The sequence below is a fragment of the Mobula birostris genome, chromosome 1, assembly GCF_030028105.1.
Source record: "Mobula birostris isolate sMobBir1 chromosome 1, sMobBir1.hap1, whole genome shotgun sequence".
Lineage (NCBI taxonomy): Eukaryota > Metazoa > Chordata > Chondrichthyes > Myliobatiformes > Myliobatidae > Mobula > Mobula birostris.
The window spans coordinates 74,032,836-74,055,099 of NC_092370.1; the positions used below are offsets into that span (position 1 = coordinate 74,032,836).

Sequence of the window (22,264 nt, forward strand, 5' to 3'; positions counted from 1 at the left end):
TTTCAGGGCTTGTTGAACGTCAGTGTAACACACACAAAATGCTGGAGGAACTCAGCAGGCCAGGCAGCATCAATGGAAAAGACTAAGCAGTCGATGTTTCAAACCGCAAACCTTTATTAGAACTGTGAAGGGTCTCGGACTGAAACGTCGACTGTTCACTCTTTTCCACAGATGCCTCCTGGCATGCGGAATTCCTCCAGCATTTTGTGTGCATTACTTTGATGTACAGCATCTGTAGATTTTCTCTTGTTGGATGTCATCTGAGTTGCCCTCATCTGGTTAAGATGAGGGTATTCCGTCCCAGCCCTGATTCAAGCTTTACAATTGGGGAGCCGCTCCCCACAAGATCCCCAGCCTTCAACCTGCAGTTGTAACTGAGAATCCTTCAGCCCTTTACCTCTTTCACCTATAACCTCCCAGGTTTGACCCCCCCCCCAAAAAAAAACACTTTCTTTTTCTGGCTTAAGGTTTCAATCGGAAATACCGGCTGTTTCCCTCTAGAGATGCTGCCTGACCTATGTTCCTCCAGCATTGTGAGAGAGAGCGAGAGGGGCGGGGGGGAAGAGAGTGAGTGAGTGAGTGAGTGTGTGTGTGTGTGTGTTGCTCAATTGAGTTTCCAATTTCTAATTGACGGTGCTCTCAGCAAGCAGAGCTTGTGATCCCCCCTCTGTACTTAGTGGACATGTAAATTACTAACAGCCGTCAAATGTGATTCAACTGGCAACGTTTTTTCCCCCCCAAATCATTTTACGTTAACAGGCAGAACCATCTCAGAGGAATATTGATTTCACAAATGATTTATTAATTACACAGCATCTGAATTTTCCCCAAAGAATATTGATTACAATTCTGAGACAGCCACAATCTACCCTGACAGGACGTTAAGGACACTGCCTTTTCCGTATAAAGTCGGGCCAATTGTCGCTGTCATTGTGTCTGTAGTTTCTTGCAGCTTCACAACCGACCAGCTGTTCTCCGAATAGTGCCCCACCAGATCTTCTCAGTTCAGCCACGGTATCAGTGCAGCGCTCCCTCAGTACTGTTCCTCCCACATTGCAGCCCTCCTCCAGTACTGCATATTCTATAGTTTGATGCCCCCTCGGTACCTCCTCTCGCAATGTGACGCTCCCTCACTACAGCTCATTTTCATATTTTGGGATCTTTCTATTGGATACGCTGGATTAATGAGAAGCACTCGGTGGGGTGGGAATGGGGGAGAGGAACACCTCACACAGGCGGCAGGGAGTAGATGTCACTAATAGCCAAAGGGTGGCTCCCGAGAGAAGACTTTAGGACCAGGGATCAATAATAAAATCAGCATTATTGCAGCAAAAACATTTCACCACCAGCTGGCAGCAGGCACAAGAGGTGATCGCGAAGTCTTATTTACAAGCTTGCAATTTTAAGACGCCTTTAACACAGAAAAGTCTCAGGGCACTTCACAGAAGTGTAGAAATCTAAAAGAGAAACTTGGTCAGAGGTAGACTTCAGGGAGTGTGCTACAGGACAGCAGCGATGCGATGAGATGTGGGCGGTGACAGGACACTACCCGCTGGAGAGCGGAAATCAGACACCAGATGCGGCTCCACCAAAAACCAAACTTCACCCTCAGCCTGCTTCACTAGCCGGCGGAGGACAGGGAGCAGATCGTAGGAGAGAGTAACCCTGGAGGGACGCTAACTCTAACAACAGTCCTGTCCTCTGGAGATTCTGACTTTGCTGCACTTAGTGATGATTAAAGATGGGGAGAGGAATCACCTATAAGGCCCTAGAAACCCTGGCACTTTGACCCCAATCACGGATGGAGGAGAGGAAAGCCCTTCCCAACTGTGGGCATCACACCTCTACCTGAGGATACTGGACAGACCAGATTATCGAAAAGAGCTGTGGGTTTCGATCTGAAACGTCGCCCATTCTCTACCCACCCCCGCCACACACACACACAAACAAACCCCCAAATAAAGTCCAACCCATTGAGCTCCTCCAGCAGAGTTTGTTGTTCTAGATTCTAGCATCTGTAATCTCTTGTATCTCACTTATTTTTGGCAACCTCTGTTATCCCCCACTTCAGCCAGGAGAGAAAATTCCTATTATCCCCAGCTTCTCAATTCCCAATTCTCATCACTCCCTGGCGGCACTCTTTCCAAATTCGTTCAAAAAGAGGAAACCTCCCTACACCACTTATTCCTTGGTATACTATCCTTAAGCTTAAGCTCTCTGGTTTAGGGATCATTTCAAACCCGTCTCTGTAGTACAAGTATTTGAGGCCAACTGCAGACTAAACTAAAGAGGAGTCACTAGGGTGGAGAGTTAACATTTCAGGTTGAACAGCTTCAGGATGAAACAAAATCTAGAAAAGATCCTCTCTCCCCAGATGTTACCTCATCTGCTGCATGGTCCAGCATTTTCTGCTTTTATTTCAGTTTGACAGGATCTACAGATTTTAAATCTCATAGACTTGCCTCCCAAACATAAATCCACACTGTGATAATCATGTTGCCTCAGTTGTGATCAGTGAAAAATATTGCAACTAGCACTAATACCAACCTGCAACAGTCCCCAGCAGTGCTGTACCCATAACACCGTATAGCAGCACCTGGTCATTGTACCTGCTCTGCCATTCAATCATAGCAGAAAATTTTTAACCCCATAACCTTTATTTCCTTTACATAGAACATAGAACAGTCTAGGCACTTTGGCCCACAATGTTGTGTTAACCTTTTAATGTACTCTAAGATAAATCTAATGCTTCTTTCTAAAAAGGCCCCCTATTTTTCTTTCATCTGTGCCAATCCAGAAGTCTCTTAAATGTCCCTAATGAATCCACCTCTACGACCACACAACAGGCAGTGCATTCCATGCACTCACCACTCTGTCAAAAACCCCCCTCTGTCATCCCCCCTATAACTTTCCTTGTATTAGCCATTCCACCCCAGGAAAAAGGCACTGGCTATCCACTCTATCAGTGTCTCTTATCTTAAGCACCTCTATCAAATCACCTCGCAATCTCCTTTGTTCCAAAGAGAAAAAGCCTTAGCTTGCTCAACTTTTCCTTATAAGACAAGCTCACTAATCAAAGAGGCAGCCTGGTAAATCTCCTCTGTAGCCCATATAAAGCTTCCACATCCTTTTTATAATGAGATGACCAGAATTGAACATCATATTCTAAGTGTGGTCTAACGAGAATTTTATAGAGTTCCAACATTACCTCACAGTTCTTGAACTTAATCCCTCAACTAATGAAGGGCAATCAAGAACCTATCGGTCTCTACCTTAAGTACATCCAATGACTTGGCCTCCATCACAATCTGGCAACAAAATTCCACAGATACACGAGCTTCTGGTTGAAGAGATTCCTCCTCATTTCAGTTCTGAAAGGATGTCCTTTTATTCTGAGACTATGGCCTTTACCCCAGTGTTATACAGTGACAGAGCAGACCCCATTGGTACTGTGCCCTGGTGTTTATATAGCGACAGACCCGTCCCCACCAGTACTGTACTCAGTATTATACAGTGACAGACACTCCCATCAGCACTGTACCCTGGTGTTATTTTCATTAATGAAATAATTGTTACTTCTACTACAAAATGATTTTTATGCAGGCCATTCAAAGTGAACACCTACAGTACAAATATAAAGGATAAGAAAAAAAGGTCACCTAGATTTTAACTAGAAATCTAAAGTAATTGACACTAGTTTGTATAAATACAAAATTTAATAACCTGTTGAAGCTACAGGCCAGTGTGGACGGGTTGGTGAGGGACAGAGACTGTAGGACCCACAGTAGGGAAGATGGATACAGCAGTTGGTTTTGATCGAGGATGGCCCAGTGTTTGCTTTCCTCCTCACTGGGGGCACTTGGGACTAGTACTTGTCTAGTCATGCCAGCATAGCCACCTGCCACTGAAAAGGCAGCAAAAGATTCTACCCACTGAACCGATCAGCAATTGACCAACTGGCACCAAGAACTCCCATGGGAACAACTGGCACTGTGATCCACCACTGGAAACCGCACTGGACTGTTGACATGGGAACTGGTCACATGATGAACACTGGGGAAGGAACACATCACCATTTATTGTGCATCACCCAACAGTACAGCACACGGTTCAGAGGGTGAAAGGCTTGCCCGTGAAATCAGTAGGACTGTAGGATCTTTGGTCCTTTCAAAAGCAAACTGTTGGCTAAATATTTTTGGTTGTAAGATTATGTATGCACCTTTTGCTTTCTCTGTGGAGCCGAGGCTCAACAGTTACACTAACATTTAAAAGACATTTGAACAGGTAAATGGATAGGAAAAGTTTAAAGGGATACGGGCCAAATGCAGGCAAATGGGACCGACTTTAGATGGACATCTTGGTCAGCATGGACCAGTTGGGCTGAAGGGCTTGCTTCTGTGCTGTGTAACTCTGTGATTGGGCTTGGCTCCTGCAGTGGCATCTCTGGACTTGAAGTGACAAACACATCAGAGGGGTAGAGACTCCCCATGTCTCCCCCATTCCCAGTGCCCATTCATGACCCACTCACCTCACAAATCAAATGGATCTTTGGCAACATTCAAAGCCAGTAGCATTGACTAGGGTCTGATCTCACCACCCACTTCAGCAGGGTGAGGCCCTCAGCTCTGGGGAGTTTTGCACACATGTGAAACTCTGCTGAATTATGCCAAACAACCAGATACAACTGCAAATGAGACCCATTTCTATCCAAACCTTTCTCTGAGGGAAGAGACAATCTTCATGGGCTGGATGGGCTTGGCACTCACCCCGTGATCAAAATCCACAGACAAAAATTATAGCTCTGTGTCCTGGAGATCAGGACTGAATTCCAAACAGAACATTGACATCCACAGCAGGACCCAGGACAGCCTCAGTGCTGGAGGTGTACAGGCAGAAAAGCACACACAAAATGCTGGTGCAACTTAGTAAGTCAGGAAGCAACCATGAAGTCAACATTTCTGGCTGAGACCCTTCATCAGGACCTGATGAAGGATCTTGGCCTGAAACATTGACTATTTATTCCCCTCCATAGATGCTGCCTGACCTGAGATTTTCCAGCATTTTGTGTGTGTTGCTCAAGATTTCCAGCATCTGCAGGCTCTCTTGTATATACAGAGGCAGAATAATGTTCACATCAAGACTGGCAGTTGAGCACAAGGGGCTTGGAAATTCAATCAAATTGGATAGCCTACAAAGTTGCACCCGACTAGGAAAAGCATTTAGTCAGAGGGCAAGGTGGTGATGGCGGTGCTGTGTGTGTGTGTGTGTGTGTGTGTGTGTGTGTGTGGGGGGGGGGGGGGGGGTGTTGCAGAGAGGAAGGCCAAGAGCTAAATTTTCACAATCCAATGACAGCTCAATGGTTTCACATGGGGGGGTAGAGTGGAGGGTATGGGAAGGGTGAACAGGGGCTCTGTGGTTCAGTTGAGTGGTGGCATTGTTGAGCAGCACCAGCACTTGTCTCTGGGATTAACGACTGAAGCGATCTCACGGCTGAAGGGAATGTCCTAGATCAGACCAGCAGCTTCTTCTCCTGCATCCTCTCATTAAGGAATGACGTTACAGAGCTGTCGTTTCCGCATGTCAGGAACATTCACAAAGTTCTGAAACACCAGCTTGGGTTTTCTCTTTCCTGATGTTGAAACAAAGGAATACTTAAGTGCATGGATGGTTCCTGAATTGAGGTTATGGTAGCATGGAGCTTGGTCCCGACCTGCCTCAGTCCCAAGGTGATGAACAGCCCTGAGAACTGGATGTAATTTGGCCGAGGTGGACTTTGGTGACAGCAATAGATCACACATGGTCCTTGGTGACATATACTGATACTGACAGATGTTGATACTGAGTGTTGTGACAGATGACTGATGACTGTGCTGACAGTGTGGACAGGTGCTGATGGTGACAGGTGATGGTAAAAGATATTTGTGATGAGTGTCATCGGTGACAGGTGTCAGTGATGGGTGTAGTTGACAGATGCTGTAGTGTGTTGGTGGTGACAGGTTGATGGTGATGGGTGTTGGTGACAGGTGTGCTGACAGGTGCCTGTGGTGACGGGTGTTGATGAGCTCCTCCATCTTTATCCAGCTTCACAAGAGGATTTTACAGCTGGTTCCGTGGCCTCACACAGGCATTGAGAGCTCATCGTATTCATCCAACCCCTCCTTCTCATCAAAGGTGGGCTGTGCATCGTCTGCATCCAGCTGTGGGAAGAGAAGATAGTGATCAGAGAGACGGATGGGCACAGGTTATCACACACGTCCCTGACACGAACAGCCTTCTCCCACTGTACAGCTGCTATAGGGCATAGACCTGAATGGATGAGACAGATGAGAGACAGCTGTTCAACACCAGGCCCAACCCAAGCATAGAGAGCGTGGTCTGGGGCCAGTCCTGTCTGCTGGTCCCTCACAGTGACAACATTAATCTGGAAGACAGAGAGCGCTCTCAGCTACTCCTCTTTCCTTGAACTGTCCTTCTGACCCATACTCCCGATCCCTGCCACTTTCATTCCCAACAAATTTGAATTTATTGCCCCCCTCTCAACCATCCTATCTGAGGGTATTTGAATAGGAGAAGCTCATGGAGTTATTGGTGACAATGACCTCACCAGCTGTCCACCACTCACACCCATTTCCCTCCCCTCCTGAGCCAATGTTAATGCTACTCCCAGCCCTGGACCTGTAAAACCATCTTGCATCTCTTTGGGAGATGACAAACAAAAGGTTGCTCGTGGGGGGATCACAAAGAATACAGGCAGGGCGAACAGGTAGGATTAATTCTCCTTGGCCAAGGGGATAAAATCTGAGGGCCGCTATTTGATCGAAGAATAACAGTGAGCTGAAAGAGACAGACCAGGATGATCCCATTTCCTCCCCCCCCCCCCCCCCAGAAAGAACAGCTGAATAATCAAAGCCTGATGGATGGTAGAAGGAAGGCGAGCTGAGGTGGGATTAATCAGAACTGCTGTGCCATTTGTCCTTGCAAACAAATGAAAGTATCAAATCTCGATTTCACTTCCAGCTCTTCAGCGACACACTGCAGTTTACAGGACTGGTTCCCACACATGCTGACACCCTACTCTACTCCCAAAGACAACCCTCCATTTCACTCCATCTGCTACTTCTCTGTTCAACTCTGCACCCTATCACTGTCCTGTTGTAACCTGCAAAAACCTTCTTCTACACCAGAGGTTCCCAACCATGGTTCATAGTCCCTTTGGTTAATGGTAGGGATCCATGGCATAATAAAAATTGGGAACCCCTGTCCTACACTATCCACAACACCACAAACCTTCATCTTACCTGCAACCTTGCTAACCCACCTTTCCACTTCCTGATCCAAGTAATCTATAAACAGCACACTTACACATTTCATCTCTCGATCCGTGAAAATCCTGGTGAGTGCAAAGACCTTCAGAGGAACGGTCAGGATGAGCACAAAAGGAAAGGCAAGTGAGGCGACAGTGGACATGACAGCCCAGAGAATGGCCAGGCAGAAGATCTGGATGATGGTGAACAAGTGCATCCGTAGAGTCTTCACCTGGGTGGGAGAAACAGCCTATTAAATACCAGCCAGCCTGCCCCACAGAAACCAAGCAACCTGCCAGCCTCCACAAAGCTCGACCCCTGAACCCAACTTACCTTCCGCACGTAAACATGATCCGGATGGTGCTTCGAAGGCATGAGCAGCAACTGGATGCGTTCATACAGTTCAATACCATTCAGTGAAGTAACACCCATGTACAGAAAGATCCCAAACAGCACAGCCAGTGGGATCTTCCGTAGGAGGTCACCAATTACAATCGAAAGGCCTGGAAAACAGAAGAACGTAGCATTCATACACAAACAGGTAAACAGACAGAATGAAAGGAAGAGGAGGGCATCTGTTTAAGATGCGAGGGGAAAGATTTAAAGAGGACCTGAGTGGCAATTTTTCCACACAGTAGGAAGTGGGTAGATGGAACAAGGAAGTGGTAGAGGTAGGTACAATTACAAGATTAAAAGACATTTAGACTTGGATGGTGCCTGGACTTGGGGGCCCTGAGTTACGAGAAGACGTTGTGTACTCTAGCACTTTATTCTCTGGAGCATAGGGGTTTGAGGGGCGATTTGACAGAGGTATATAAGATCATGAGGGACATAAACAAGGTGAAAGCACATAGTCTTATTCCCAGGGAAGGTGTGCCAATTACAAGAGAGCATAATTTCAAGATCAAAGGTGAGAGACTAAATGGGACATCAGGGGCAGCTTCTTCATGCAAAAGGTGCTGTGTATTTGGAATAAGCTGCCAAGCTCATCCTTAAGGTACAGACACACCTCAGGGATGCAATCTTAGCTCACTGTTCAACCCCCTCTACACTATGTGGCTAGGCACAGGTCAAATGCCATCTATAAATATGCCAGTTATACCAGTGTTGTTGGCAGAATCTCAGATTGCTACAAGTAGTACAGGAGTAAAATAAATCGGTTGGTTGAGTGGTGTTACAACAACAACAACCTGGCACACAATGTTAGCAAGGCCAAGGAACTGAGTGTGGACTTCAGGATGGAGAAGTTGACAGAACACACACCATCTTCAACAAGGGGACAGTCGTGGAAAGAGTGAACAGCTTCAAGTTGTTTAGTGTCAATATCTCAGAAAATCCTAGAGTCCCACTTTTTAATGCAATCATGAAGAAGGCATGCCTGTGGCTATACTTCATTAAGAGTTCAAGGAGATTTGGAACGTCGCCAAAGACTCTAGCAAATTTCTACAGATGTAGGGTAGAGAGCATTCTGACTGGTTGCATCATTGCATGGTATGGAGGCTCCAACGAATACTATTGTAAGATGCTACAGAGAGTTGTAGACAATCACGGGCACAAGCCTCCACACTATTGAGGACATCTTCAAGAGGCAGTGCCTCAAAAAGGTGGCATCCATCATTAAGGATCCTCACTATTGTATGTGGCCTATCAGCAGTGTCAACAGAGCTTTACCAAGAGTATCAGCGGCGGTTACTTAAAAAGGGAGCTTTGAGTGCATTTGTCCATTGTACGTGGCCTATCAATCAACGGTGCCAACAGAGCTCTGCAAACTAAATAGAAGTACAGAAGGGATAAGCGGAGCAGCCATTGTTGAGAGTAGGCCAGTGGCAAGAGTAGAAGCAACAGGCTTTGGGTCAAAGGAGGCGTCGGCTCTGTGTAAAGCGTCTGTTAAGATTTCCTTTTTGTTTTTTTCCCTCTTACTGTGCCATTTAAATGGCTATGGTGTGTTATTCGTGCCAGATATTGGAGTCTTGGGAGACCCAGAGTCTCCCGGGGAACTATATCTGTGTGAAGTTCATTTGGCTCCGTTCCTTGAAGACAGTGTTAGGGATCTGGAGCAGCAACTGGATGACCTTCGGCTTGTATGGGAGAGTGAGGGTACGATCAAAGTTACAGGGAAGTAGTCACCCCGAAGTTGCAGGAGGTGAGTAGCTGGGTGATCGTCAGGAGAAATGGAAATAGGCAGTTAGAGCAGAACATCCTTGTGGCCATTCCCCCCCAAAATCAAGTATACCGCTTTGGATACTCTTGTGGGGGATGACGACCCGGGAGAACGCCATGGCGACCGGGTTACAGGCACTGAGCATGGGACCATGGTGCAGTACGGAAAGAGAGTGAAGAAGGGAGCAGTAGTGATAAGGGACTCAATAGTGAGGGGAACAGAGAGGAGATTCTGTGGAAATGAATGGGATACCTAGATGGTACATTGCCTCCCAGGTGCCAGGAATTAAGGAGGAGGGGGGATCTCATTGAAACCTTTTGAATGTTGAAAGGCCTAGACAGTGTAGATATGGAAAGTATGTTTCCCATAGTGGGAAATGTACAATAATGCATTTTGGTAAAGGGAACAATAGTGCGGACTATTATCTAAATGGGGAGAAAATTCAAACATCAGAGATGCAAAAGGACTTAAGAGTCCCCGTGCAAGACTCCCAGAAGGTTAATTTACACGTTGAGTTTGTGGTAAAGAAGGCAAATGCAACGTTGGCATTTATTTCAAGAGGAATAGAATATAAAATCAAGGATATAATACGGAAGCTTTATAAGTCACTAGTCTGGCCGCACTTGGAGTAAGGTCAACAGTTTTGGGCCCCATATCTCAGAAAGGTGTGTCATCATTGGACAGAGTCCAGAGGAGGTTCACGAAGATGATTCTGGGAATGAAGGGGTAACATATGAGAAGCACTTCGCAGCTTTGGGCCTGTACTCAGTGGAATTTAGAAGAATGCATAGGGATCTCACTGAAACGCACCAAATGTTGAAAGGACTAAATAAGACGGATGTGGAGAGGATGTTTCTTCTGTTGGGGGTATCCAGAGCTAACAGCCTGAAAATTAGAACAGAAGTAAGGAGGAAATTTTTTAACCAAAGATAGGTGGATCTGTGGAATGCTCTGCCACAGACTACGGTGGAAGCTAAGTCTGTGGGTATATTCAAGCAGAAGTTGATAGATTTCTGATTGGTCATGTCATCAAGGGATATGCAGAAAGGGCAGGTGTGTGGGGTTGAATGGGATCAGTCATGATGAAATGGTGGAGTGGACTTGATGGGCTGAATTGCCTGATTCTGCTCCTATGTCTTATTGTCTTCCCAATTCACCCAATGGTCAAGATGATGGCTTATCTGCTAAGGAAGGGCTCTATTTCACTGAAGTAAAATGCCTCTTCACTTAAATCCTATAGCAATTAAGACAATTTAATTGCTTGCAGTACCTGTGTGAAGTTCAGCCATCTCCTCCTTTTCATCTCTTACATTCAATGTGTATGACCTCACTCTAATTTTCATCTGTCATGTCCTTGCCCATCTGTCTACAAGTTGCTCAGGAAAACCTACCAGCCAGTTTTGTCACATTAACAAATTTATGCATATTACCTAATCCCCCTCATCCAAATCATTAATATAGGATGTGATTAGCTGTGGCTCCAGCAGCAGTTCTTGCAGTAACCCAACCCGATAATAACGTGTTTATTCCTTCTCTTTGCAGATAATACTGAGATTAGTGGTGTTGTGGAAAGACTGGCAAAGGATATTGTGGGATATAGATCATTTGCAGATATGGGCAGAAAAATTGCAGGTGGAGTTTAATCCAGTCAAGTGTAAAATGTTGCACTTTGGGAGATCAAATGTATAGAAAAAGATGCTACTAGTGGTAAGACCCTTAACAGTGTTAATGTACAGATGAGTCAGGGTGTCTAAGGCCATATTTCTCTGAAAGAGGCTGTACAAGTTGATAGGGTGATAAAGAGGGCATATGGCATGTTTGCCTTTAGAAGTCAAGGCACAGATCAAGGGTTGGTAAATTATGTTCCTGCCTTAAAAACACTGGTTAATCTGAATCTGAAGTACTGCATTCATCTCTGCAGCGAATGCAGAAGAGGTTTACCAGGATGCTACAGTACCTAGATTGGAGGGCATGTGCTATAAGGAGACATTGGACAAACCTGGGTTGTTTTCTCTGGAGTGGTGGAGGCTGAGGGGAGATGTGATAGAGGTTTATAAGATTTTGAGAGGCACAGACAGACAGCCAGGATCATTTTTCCATAGTTGAAATGCCTAAACCTAGAGGGTATGTACTTAAGGTAAGAGAGGAAAGTTCAAAGGTGAGTAAGGCAAGTCTTTTTTATACATTGGGTGCCTGGAAGACACTGTCAGGAACAGAGGCATTTAACAGGCTGTTAGATAGGAACATGAATGTGCAGAAGGGACTAATTTATTTGGGCATTTGATTAGTTCACCACAACTTGGTGTCACAGCCTCAGATTAGGAGGACATCTCTTTAGAACGGAGACGAGGAGGAATTTCTTTAGCCAGAGGGTGGTGAATCAGCAGAATTCATTGTCAGCAATGGCTTGTAATTTTCCATTCCACAAGTTACAGCCTCAAGTATGATCTCCATTTCATAGACCAACATGGATTCTGCCCATTTTTGTCTGGTTATTCCTTCTTTATTCATATTGCTCAGCACTGATGTCAGAAACACATATGAACAGACAAAAGATTCTAACGAAAGAGAAGTAAAGGAGAGGGAAAAAAGGACTGGAGGAAATAGAGGGAGAAAGTAAGGGGGGAGGGGAGGAGGAGGAATGGAAGGCAAGAATAGCTGCATTTATAAAGATCCCTTGAAGGGCAGATTCAAAGGAGAATTGGATTGAAAGAAAAAAGGTCTTGAGTTGTGGGGAAGAGAGGGAGAGTGGGATTGTTTATTGAACTTTCAATGAGCTAGCACACTAACAATGGGCTGAAGGGCCTCCTGCACTGTATGAAATTGAAGGGTTACAGATCCGATCCCTGATTACCATCCTTCCACACTGAGGGCATTTTGTTTATGTTGGTGATGGAAAAACAGACAATCAGATGAGGGAACTGGTGAGAAAACTACTGCAGTATGACAAGGGAGCTGCTGTAGTGTTGGAGCCAGTAAGGGAGAGTGACCACTTACCCACCAGGACAGCCACTACCAGCCCCGTCACCCTCTGTTCCTTGACCTCTTCGATTTTGGGCTTGTCACCTGGTGCCACAGATTTGCTCATCACGGTGAGTGCGTTGACGTGGGTGACCGTTCTGACAGTGGCTGCAGCGAGCCAGGGCAATCCAAACAAAGCTGCTACCCCTCCTGATGCTACGATGATCAGAAGGTCCAGGTGGAATCCCGTTCCTTTGATTAACATCCTCTCCTTCTTGCTGATGATTAGTCTGCAGGAGACAATCTACCTGGTCACTGGAACAAACTTACCATTGACTGTTTCATCGAGCCTCCCCATCAAACCACCATGGAAAACCACCCACCCTCCACTGCACCAGCAATCCAAGACTACCTCAGCATAGCACAGGTGCCAGACTCCATCCATACTTCTCACTGCCTCAGTAAAGCAGCTGGTATAATCTCAGACCCCATCCTGGATATTCTCTCTTCTCCCCCTTCCATCAAGCAAAAAATACAAAAGCCTGAAAGCGTGTACCACCAGGCTCTAAGACAGCTTTTCCCTCCACTATTGTAGGACTTTTGAATGGACCTCTCATCCACTAAAAGATAAGTCACAGAAAAACTACAATATGGAAACAGGGACATCTAGTCCATACCATTCAAACACGGACCTGGACCACAGCCATTCATACCCTAACTATCCATGTACCTATCCAAACTTCCCTTAAACATTGAAATCAAGCTCACATGCACCACTTGGCTGGCAGTTAGTTCCACACTCTCATGACCCTCTGAGTGAAGAACTTTCCCACCATAAAATGTTAATCTTTCAATCTACTTTGTGGTTGCCCTCACACTCTACCATCTATCTGTACTGTCCTTTCTCTCTAACACTATATTTTGCATTCTGGTTTCCTTTGTACAATCTCAATGTACTTATACTGTATATGGAACGATTTGACTGGATGGCATTCAATCAAAAGTTTTCATTGTATCCCATTACATGTGACAATAATAAAACAGCCTCTCTATCCTGCTGGGTGAATTTCAAACTGGAAACCACTGGCTACGCACACACTGATTGAGTGACTGACTGGACAGTCCAGCTGTGACCATCAGACAGTGACTATGCCCTACACCAAATTCTATCCTGTTTAAATATGCAACTCAACCCAAATGAGGGGTGTGATCTCCACTTTCAGTTTGTTCTTCAATTGCTGGCCGTTATTGTCCAACCCAAGTTGGCCTTGAACTGAATGTCAGGTCGATGAATGAAGCTTCAGAGCTCCCCAAGGCACCACTGACCAATGTGGTCAGATTTGGGATCAGAGGAGTACGATGGTCAGAACATCCACACGAGACCCCAAATCCCATCATATATTCCCCACTCTCTCCCTGAACTCATGCGGATGAGATAAGGGACCTCTTTCCTCTTTCTGTCATCTGGAGCCCACACCCATCCAGTGACTGCTGCCCAGAAAATCCTATTGTGTCTCAGCACTAACTCTCTACCACAAGGGACTCACGTAGTGATCATGGTCTCCATGAAGATGAGGATGAAAACTAGGATAGCAGGAATCACGCTGGCAAACATCATCCAGATGGGGAAATCACCGTTCTTCCCCAGAGGATTAATAAACCAACCACGTTTTGTTGGAGAAGTGACAGACAGACCAGTGGGAACGCTCAGTTTCTGAAGGAAAGAGACAAAACAATTGAGAGTTAAGTAGCAGCTCTACAGTCAAAAGTGACAACCTGATTACAACCATCAGAACAAAAAGGCCAAATGTAGCTGGACTCAGGGTAAAGCTGTACATATATCCTATACACACAAGGCTGTATCAGCATGGGTAAGATAGGAACAGTAAAGGGGTGAATGATTGTATTCTGGCTGCTGGATCCCTGTGGAGGACAGGCTGCATGTGACCCAAGGCTGTAGCTTCAGCTTCTTTTGCATATTCATTTCTCAAGGTCTTAGTGTTACTAGCCAGACTAGTATTTCCTGCCCATCTCTAAATGCCCCAGAGTAATGGCCATCTATAGGTGCACTGGCCTTCATCAATTGTGGGATTAAGTTTAAGAGCCGAGAGGTAATGTTGCAGCTATATAGGATCCTGGTCAGACCCCACTTGGAGTACTGTGCTCAGTTCTGGTTGTCTCACTATAGGAAGGATGTGGAAACCATAGAAAGGGTGCAGAGGAGATTTACAAGGATGTTACCTGGATTGGGGAGCATGCCTTATGAGAAAAGGTTGAGTGAACTTGGCCTTTTGTCCTTGGAGCGATTGAGGATGAGAGGTGACTTGATAGAGGTGTACAAGATAATGAGAGGCATTGATCATGTGGATAGTCAGAGGCTGTTCCCCAGGGCTGAAATGGCTAGCACAAGAGGGCGTAGTTTTAAGGTGCTTGAAAGCAGGGTCAGAGGAGATGTCAGGGGGAAGTTTTTTCACTCGGGCTGAGGTATTTAAAACTGGAGGGTGTAGGTTTATATGAAGGGGTAAGAGATTTAGATGGGATACGAGGGAGAGCTTTTTCCACACACAAAGGGCCTAGAATCTTGAATGCAAAAACTCTTAAGTATCAAGCCCTTGAATGACCAAAGCATACACTATGTGGTGGTGAATGGGATTAGTAAAGATGGGTACTTGAAGATCAACATGGCCATGGTGGGCTGAGGGCCTGTTCTGTGGTGTATGAGTCTGTGACATTGACTCCATCAACCACCTTCTGGCACACCTAGATCCCCTGACAGAATTTTGCATCCTCGTTATTGTGAAGGGAGTTGGGCGAATGTGGAGGAGCTGATGCCGACAACAGTGGAAATAAACAGTAACACAGCAAGGGTAAAACATCCAGCTGTTCTCTCACCTGGGTGTAGGTCTCCTGGATGGAGTAGTCGACCAAGACCATGATGAGGATTGCTATAGGAACACCAAAATCCCCAATCACGCGTCGTACCTGCAACAAAGTTGATCACCTTTAGATATTTGTTAACACAGTCCCATACAGCTCAGAAACTAGTCTATCCCTTCATGGACCCATCTACACCATGCTGCCTTGGGAAAGCAGCTGGCATAATCAAAGACCTCAACCAAGCTAGACATTCTCTCTTCTCCCCTTTCCCATTGGGCAGAAGTTACAAAAAACTTTAAAACTGCCAGGTTCAAGGACAGTTTTTATCTCACTGTTGTAAAGCTATTAAATAATCTTCTTATACAATAAAGATAAACACTTGACCTCACAACCTAGCTTATTGTCTACCTGCATTGCACTTTCTCTGTAACTGTAACACTTTATTCTGCACTCTTACTGTTTTTCCTTGTATGACCTCAATGCACCAATGTGATGAAATGATCTGTCTGGATGGCATGCAAACAAATTGTTTTCACTGTACCCCAGTATATGTGACAATAATAAACCAAACACCAATTACCAATTTTTTTTTTGTTTCAGCCCCTGTGAAGCTCTTCAGCTCCTTAAACTATTAACTGTGAGTGCAAGAGCAGTCAGCTGGTCCTTCACAAACAAGAGAAAATCTGCAGATGCTGGAAATCCAAGCACACACAAAATGCTGGAGAAACTCAGCAGGCCAAGCAACATCTATGGAAAAAGAGACCCCCAGTCTAAAACAAAACTTGCCCTGTCAATTTTCCTTAGACTTTCTCTCTTTCACCTTAAGGCCTTTACTACAGTGCTGCTAGAAAGTTTGTGAATTCTATAGAATTTTTGTTGTTTCTGTATAAATATGACCTAAAATGTGATCAGATCTTCATGCAAGTCCTAAAGTTAGATAAGGAGAACCTAATTAAATAAACAACACAAAAACATTAGACTTGTTCATTTATTTATTGAGAAAAATGATCCAATATTACATAAATTTGTTGGAAAAAGTATGTGAACCTTTGCTTTCAGTAACTGCTGTGACCCTCTTGTACAGCAATACCTTCAACCAAACATTTCTGATAATCGTTGATCAGTCCTGTACATTGGGTTGGAGGAATTTTAGGCTATTTGTCCTTACGAAACTGCTTCATCTCTGGGATGTTGGTGGGCTTCATTGCATGATCTGCTTGCTTCAGGTTCTTCTACAGCATTTCTATAGGATTAAGATCAGGATTTTGACTCGGTCATTCCAAAACACGAATTTTCTTCTTTTTAATCCATTCTGTTGTTGATTTACTCATCTTTTGGATCATTGTCTTGTTTCATTATCCAACTATTACGCTTCAGGTGACGGACTGCTACCCTGACACCTCCTGTAAAATGTCTTGACACAATTTTGAATTCAGTGTTCCCTCAACGATTGCAAGCTGTCCAGGCCCTGCAAAACAGCTCCAAACCATAATGCTTCCTTCCACCATGCTTCACAGTTGAAATGAAGTTTTGAAGTTGGTTTGCAGTCCCCTTTTTCTTCCAAAAACAGCGATGTGCATTTCTGCCAAAAAGCTCAACTTCTGCCTCATCTGTCCACAGAACATTGTCTTAGAAGCATTGTACAATATCCAGGTGGTCTTTTGCAAATTTGAGATGTGCAGCAATGTTTTTTTTGGAGAGCAGTGGTTTCCTCTGTGGTGTCCTTCCATGATCACAATTCTTGTTCAGTGTTTTTCTTATAGCGGATGCATGAAGAGAGACTTTAGCGAGTTCTAGAGATTTCTGCAGGACTTTTGCTGTTACTCTTGGGGTCTTTTTCATTTCCTTCAGCATTGCAGGATGCCCACTCCTAGGTAGAGTAGCAACAGTACTAACTTTCTTCTATTTGTAGACAATTTTTCTTACTGAGGACTGATGAACACTCAGGTCCTTATGCTTTTGTAGCCTTTTCCAGCTTGATGCAATTCTACAATTCTTCTTCTAAGGTCCTCTGAAAGTTGATTTGATCGAGGCTTGGTGCACATAAACAGATTTTTCTCGAGAAGAGCAGGCTCTGTTAGTAACCTGACATTGTGTCTTTTTGTGTTTTTTTTTTAAGAGGGCAGGGCACTTCTACAACCCTCATCTCCAACCTCATCACATTGACTAGAACAGCTGACTCCAAAAAGCTTTTGTAGAATGCATTACCCCAGAGATTCACATACTTTTTCCAACAAATACATATAATTTTTCTCAATAAGTAAATGAACAAGTATAATGTTTGTCATGTTATTTATTTAATTGGGTTCTCTTTATCTAGTTTTAGGACTTATGTGAAGATCTGATCATATTTTAGATCATATGTATGCAGAAATAGCAAAAACTCTACAGGGTTCACAAACTTTCTAGCACCACTGTATTTGACATTACCACCTTGGGAAAAAGACTCTGTCTACCATATCAATGCTTCACATAATTTTATAAATCTCTATCAGGTCTCTCCTCAGTCTCCAACATTCTAGAGAAAACAACCAAAGTTTCTCCAATATCCCCATACATCTTATGCTCTGTAGTCCAGGCAGCATCCTGGTGAACCTCTCCTGCACCCTTTACACCCTTCTACTGAAGGGGTGACCAAACAATAAGCCAACTGCAGCCGAGCCAGAATTTCATACACCTGCAACATATCTTGCCAACCTTTATACTCAGTACCCAATTAATGAAAACAAGCATTCTGTATGCCTTATTTACCACCTTCTTCACTTGTGTTGCTACTTTCACGGAGCTCCAACTGAGAAAAGTGGTGACCATTACATTATATTCCTGACTTCTGACTTGTGCCTGCTTTGGGGTGTCAGGAGGTTGATTACACATCCCAGAATACCTAATAATCCTTCTGATTAACTTTCTGATCCACTGTGACCTGAGGGTGAGAAAGGAAATAAATACCTGAGACTCAGCATTGTTATGGCCAGTGGTCTCCAAAGGGAGGTGGTTACTCTGCGCCATTTCTCAGCATGGCTCTTACTGTAACCAGGCATTTCCCGCTTCACTCCCTGATCAGCTGCAAAGAGATTGCTTCAGTCCGCAAAATCACCAACTTCTGACGTAACCAAGGTCACTAGTGAAACAGCTGAAGCTGATTGGGCCTTGAACACTGTCCTGAGGCACTCATATGGTGATGTGCTAGAGCAGAATGAGTGAGCAGCAACACCTATCTTGCTTGTCACACCTCCCCAGGGTTTCCTTGCAACTGCAGTGACTTCAGTCTGGCCCGGGCTCCTGAGTGCCATGACATCTGTCAGTTATTCTTACTTCACACCTGGGTGTCAACTCCTTTGCCCATGTCTGGGTTGAACGGCAATGGGTTCCTGTGGCCTTGTGAAACACAAACTGAGCACCCCATGTCTAGTTGTGTCCCAGTGTACCCAGGCTGGTATGATCCACATCAGATGTCATGGGTACCCCGCAGTCCAAAAGCCAGACCCTGCACTGTGTTGCTGCCTCTCATAACCAGGGTTCAGACAGAAGCCTTGGCTGCTGTCCTTGGGTGATCTGAATTTTAATAGCTATCTGGTACCTCCCAACATTTAATCAGAAATAAAGATTGGTATCAACACTTTGTGGATATCTTGCTATCTCAATACAACACAAGAAACAGAGTGGTAACTGATGGCTCCTTGAGTCTGTCAAGACATCCAATTAGATCATGGCCAGTCTAAACTTTGTCTTCAACTCTACTTCCCTGCAAAACTCACAATCTTTATTCTCCTATTTTTTTTATTTACCTCAGCCTAAATCTATTAATGATTTGGATCTTCATAATCTTCAGAGAACAGATTCCTTTTGCTCAGTCTGAAAAAGGCAAGTCTTTACTCTGAGACAATACTGAACTTGTCTGGCAGACAAACCATCCTCCCAGCAGCCACTCTCAGAATATGGTACTGCAGGGAAATAACCTCCTGTGTTTCAAGATCCTGGGCCATATTCTTCTCTCTGCAGCACTACTTCCAAACCAAACATGCCCTTTCTTAAATATGGAGATCAAGCCCCTACAGAGTATTCTAGAAATGGGTTTGCAAAACCTTGCAAGGTTGTGGCAAGCTCTCCTGTCTTGTTTTTCATCCTAGTTGCAATAAAGCCCATATCATAAAATTACTTGTACCTGCACAAGAAAACTCACATCTTACTTTTAATATTATTACACCGTGCATCAACAATGTACGCCATCTGTATTTCTTGTTAATTCTTTCTACCAAAAGGTTAACCTTACATAAAGGACCTTACCTGCTCCCTTGCACTCACTTAACCAAGAGTCTGTTTGTCATTCCCAAAACGTTTCCACCTCTCCCTTTATCACCAATCTTGAATACAGTACATATTACTTTAAGAGGTGGGCAGCAAAAAATCAACATAGTGTACAAGGATTAACTCACAAGGGCAGTGTGCACAGCATAAATTAAGCAATCCTTAAGATTAAATCATTATGTGATTATGAGGAACAACTTCTTCATGCAGAAGGTGGTCAGTATATGAAACAAGCTGTTAGAAGAAGTGGTAAAGGCTGATACAATTATAATATTTAAAAGACAGTTGGACAGGTACAGTATATGGATTGGAAAGGTTTAGAGGGATATGGGAAAATGCAGACAAATGGGACTAGCTTGGCAAAGTCAAGTTAGGCCAAAGAGCCTGTTTCTATGTTATATGGCTCTAAATCTAAATCAATGGTCCCCAACCTCTGGGCCGCGAAGCATGCAGTGGTGCAGTGGTAGCCGGGAGGCACCCAGCACGTCTTTAAGAAAAATGCCGAAATAAACAAACTAATTAATTAGGTGCCGCCCGGCACGTAAATATTGGCCCAGATCAGAGGCGATTGCCGATTTCATTTGTTCTATGCAATCACTGGTCTAAATGATGCCAATGGATGGATAAAAGTTGTTTTCTCTGATGAGTTTAGAACAAAACTTAGCTTGAACCAGGCTGTTGGGACATATTAGGAAGCATCTCATTACACAGGCTGAGAAAAATCAGCAGATCCACTCAGCAGTTGAACAGTCAGATCAGAAAGCCTTGTGAGTAATAGTATGAATCTAAGGGTGGCAAAAGGATCAGTTCTATCTCACTAAACATAAGCACAGCTTTCTTAGAAACAGGGATGGAATGGCTCCTCCTGATTCTAAGATGGACCGGACAATCTGTTTAAAGAAAAACAGAGACAAATGAGAAAGTGAAGAATGACTCTCAGGCCCTCACCAGTGACACTTACTCTCCCGGGGAAGAAACGGCTGTTTTTAAACTTGCGTAAGAAAAAGGCGATAAAGAAGGTGCCTGCCATCAGGACGAGGGAGAGCAGTGATGTGTTTGGCTCCCCTATCCGTTTCGTGCTGCTTTGGTTTGTATCGCTGGTGTTTGGGTAGGTGAGAGATAGAACGGTCATGTTCTGGGTACCATTCGTGCAACTGCGGAGAGGATGGTCCTTGAAAATCTGCAAGAACACAAGTGGAAAGGTTTTCAGAGTCAGAATGGAATATCAACACCACCCAATTATACTGACTGCTGATCTTCAGAGCTACATTATTGTGTTGGTGGGATGGGCAGTGAAGTGGAAGATTTAAATAAACCCTGAAAAATATTACATGATATATTTTGGGAGGATTAATAAGGTTAAGATGTACACAACAAATGCTCGGGAGCCAGGGGCTTTTTAAGGACAGAGGCAGTTGGTGTACAATTCCAAACATCCCAAAGGATATTTCACAGTACAGACAAATAGGATGGTGAAGAAAGCACATGGATACATCTTTATTATTAGCTAGGACAAAGATACAACAGCAGGAAGTTATGGTACAACCTTTTAAAACAGCTGAAGTACTTCAGGTCACCACACTATCAGAAGAACATGATTGTGGTGTGAGGATGCACAGGAGATTCACCAGGATGGAACATTGAGGTGTCCATGACCAGTGTTTTGTTGGGGAGGGACTTCCAGAATTTAGACCCAGCAATGAAGGACCGGAAATATATTTCCAGGTAAGGATAGTGTGTGACCTCGAGGGGAATGTACAAGTGGTGATATTCCCCCATCGCATTTGTCTTTGATTGTATAGATTGTAGAAGTGGGGAGGGCTGTTGTCAGAGTAGTCCGGCTGAGTAAATACAGTACATAGATTATCCAAATAATCAAAAGGTCGATAAAACAGCACCATTTACATCTGCCACACTAGAGCACAAATTGATGGAAATTATATTACAGCTATACAAAGCCTTAATTAAACCACACCTGGAGCAGTGACATCAGTTCCAGCTTCTCACCTTAGGAATACAACTTAGTGGAAGTGAAGTGAAGGTTTTCAATCAGTAAATTAAATACAGAGTTCACAGTGATTATGCTGCACTAATGAGTGACTTTATCCAAGTTTTTATGCTAGTAGTCAGTACTAATATGGCAGATATAGAGAGAAACCAAGTCAGATCTGGACTTCCAGGAAGGAAGTTTGGAACCATTTCTATAGGCAGAAGATGCTGCAGTTCTCTCAGTAAACCGCAGATGAAGCCAGGACAGTTATGCATCAGTCAGGGACATCTGTTGATGAGAGATATTAATGGCAAGAGCAGGGAGCAGGAGCTAACTCACCAGCTGGTCAGTTGACTGAATGGAAAAACAGATCAACAATCCATGTCCTAGCCTCAATCAGATGTGACACACTCCCCATCCCCACAGATGTACACACATCCCAATTCAGCCTCACAATCTCACCTCTGCTTGCTTGCATGAATATGCTCCATCATGCACCTTTAGTAAGCATGCATTTGCCTGTCAGTCTACTTATGCTCCCCTTCTCCTCCATGCCCATTCACACTGCCTTGCTTATACATGCTCACCATGCCTCATACATGCACATACTTACCTTATCTGACACAGGATTGTAAAATGGATGGGGAACCAGACAGTGCTGGT

At 44.3% G+C, this 22,264-nt stretch overlaps 1 protein-coding gene across 3 annotated transcripts in view; it reads right to left on the reverse strand.

Annotated features, from left to right (window-relative positions):
* Positions 1–781: 781 nt before the first annotated feature.
* Positions 782–22,264, reverse strand: part of LOC140197168 (anion exchange protein 2-like) — a 252,556-nt gene continuing 231,073 nt past the window's right edge. For all 3 annotated transcript variants that reach the window (XM_072257058.1, XM_072257069.1, XM_072257080.1), the window contains 7 exons: positions 20,573–20,791; positions 15,319–15,408; positions 13,974–14,140; positions 12,463–12,716; positions 7,638–7,807; positions 7,363–7,536; positions 782–6,197 (listed from right to left, as the gene is read on the reverse strand). In XM_072257058.1, coding sequence (XP_072113159.1) covers positions 6,117–6,197; positions 7,363–7,536; positions 7,638–7,807; positions 12,463–12,716; positions 13,974–14,140; positions 15,319–15,408; positions 20,573–20,791 — 1,155 coding nt within the window. In that variant the 3' untranslated portion in view covers positions 782–6,116. The remainder of the gene's footprint in view (positions 6,198–7,362; positions 7,537–7,637; positions 7,808–12,462; positions 12,717–13,973; positions 14,141–15,318; positions 15,409–20,572; positions 20,792–22,264) is intronic.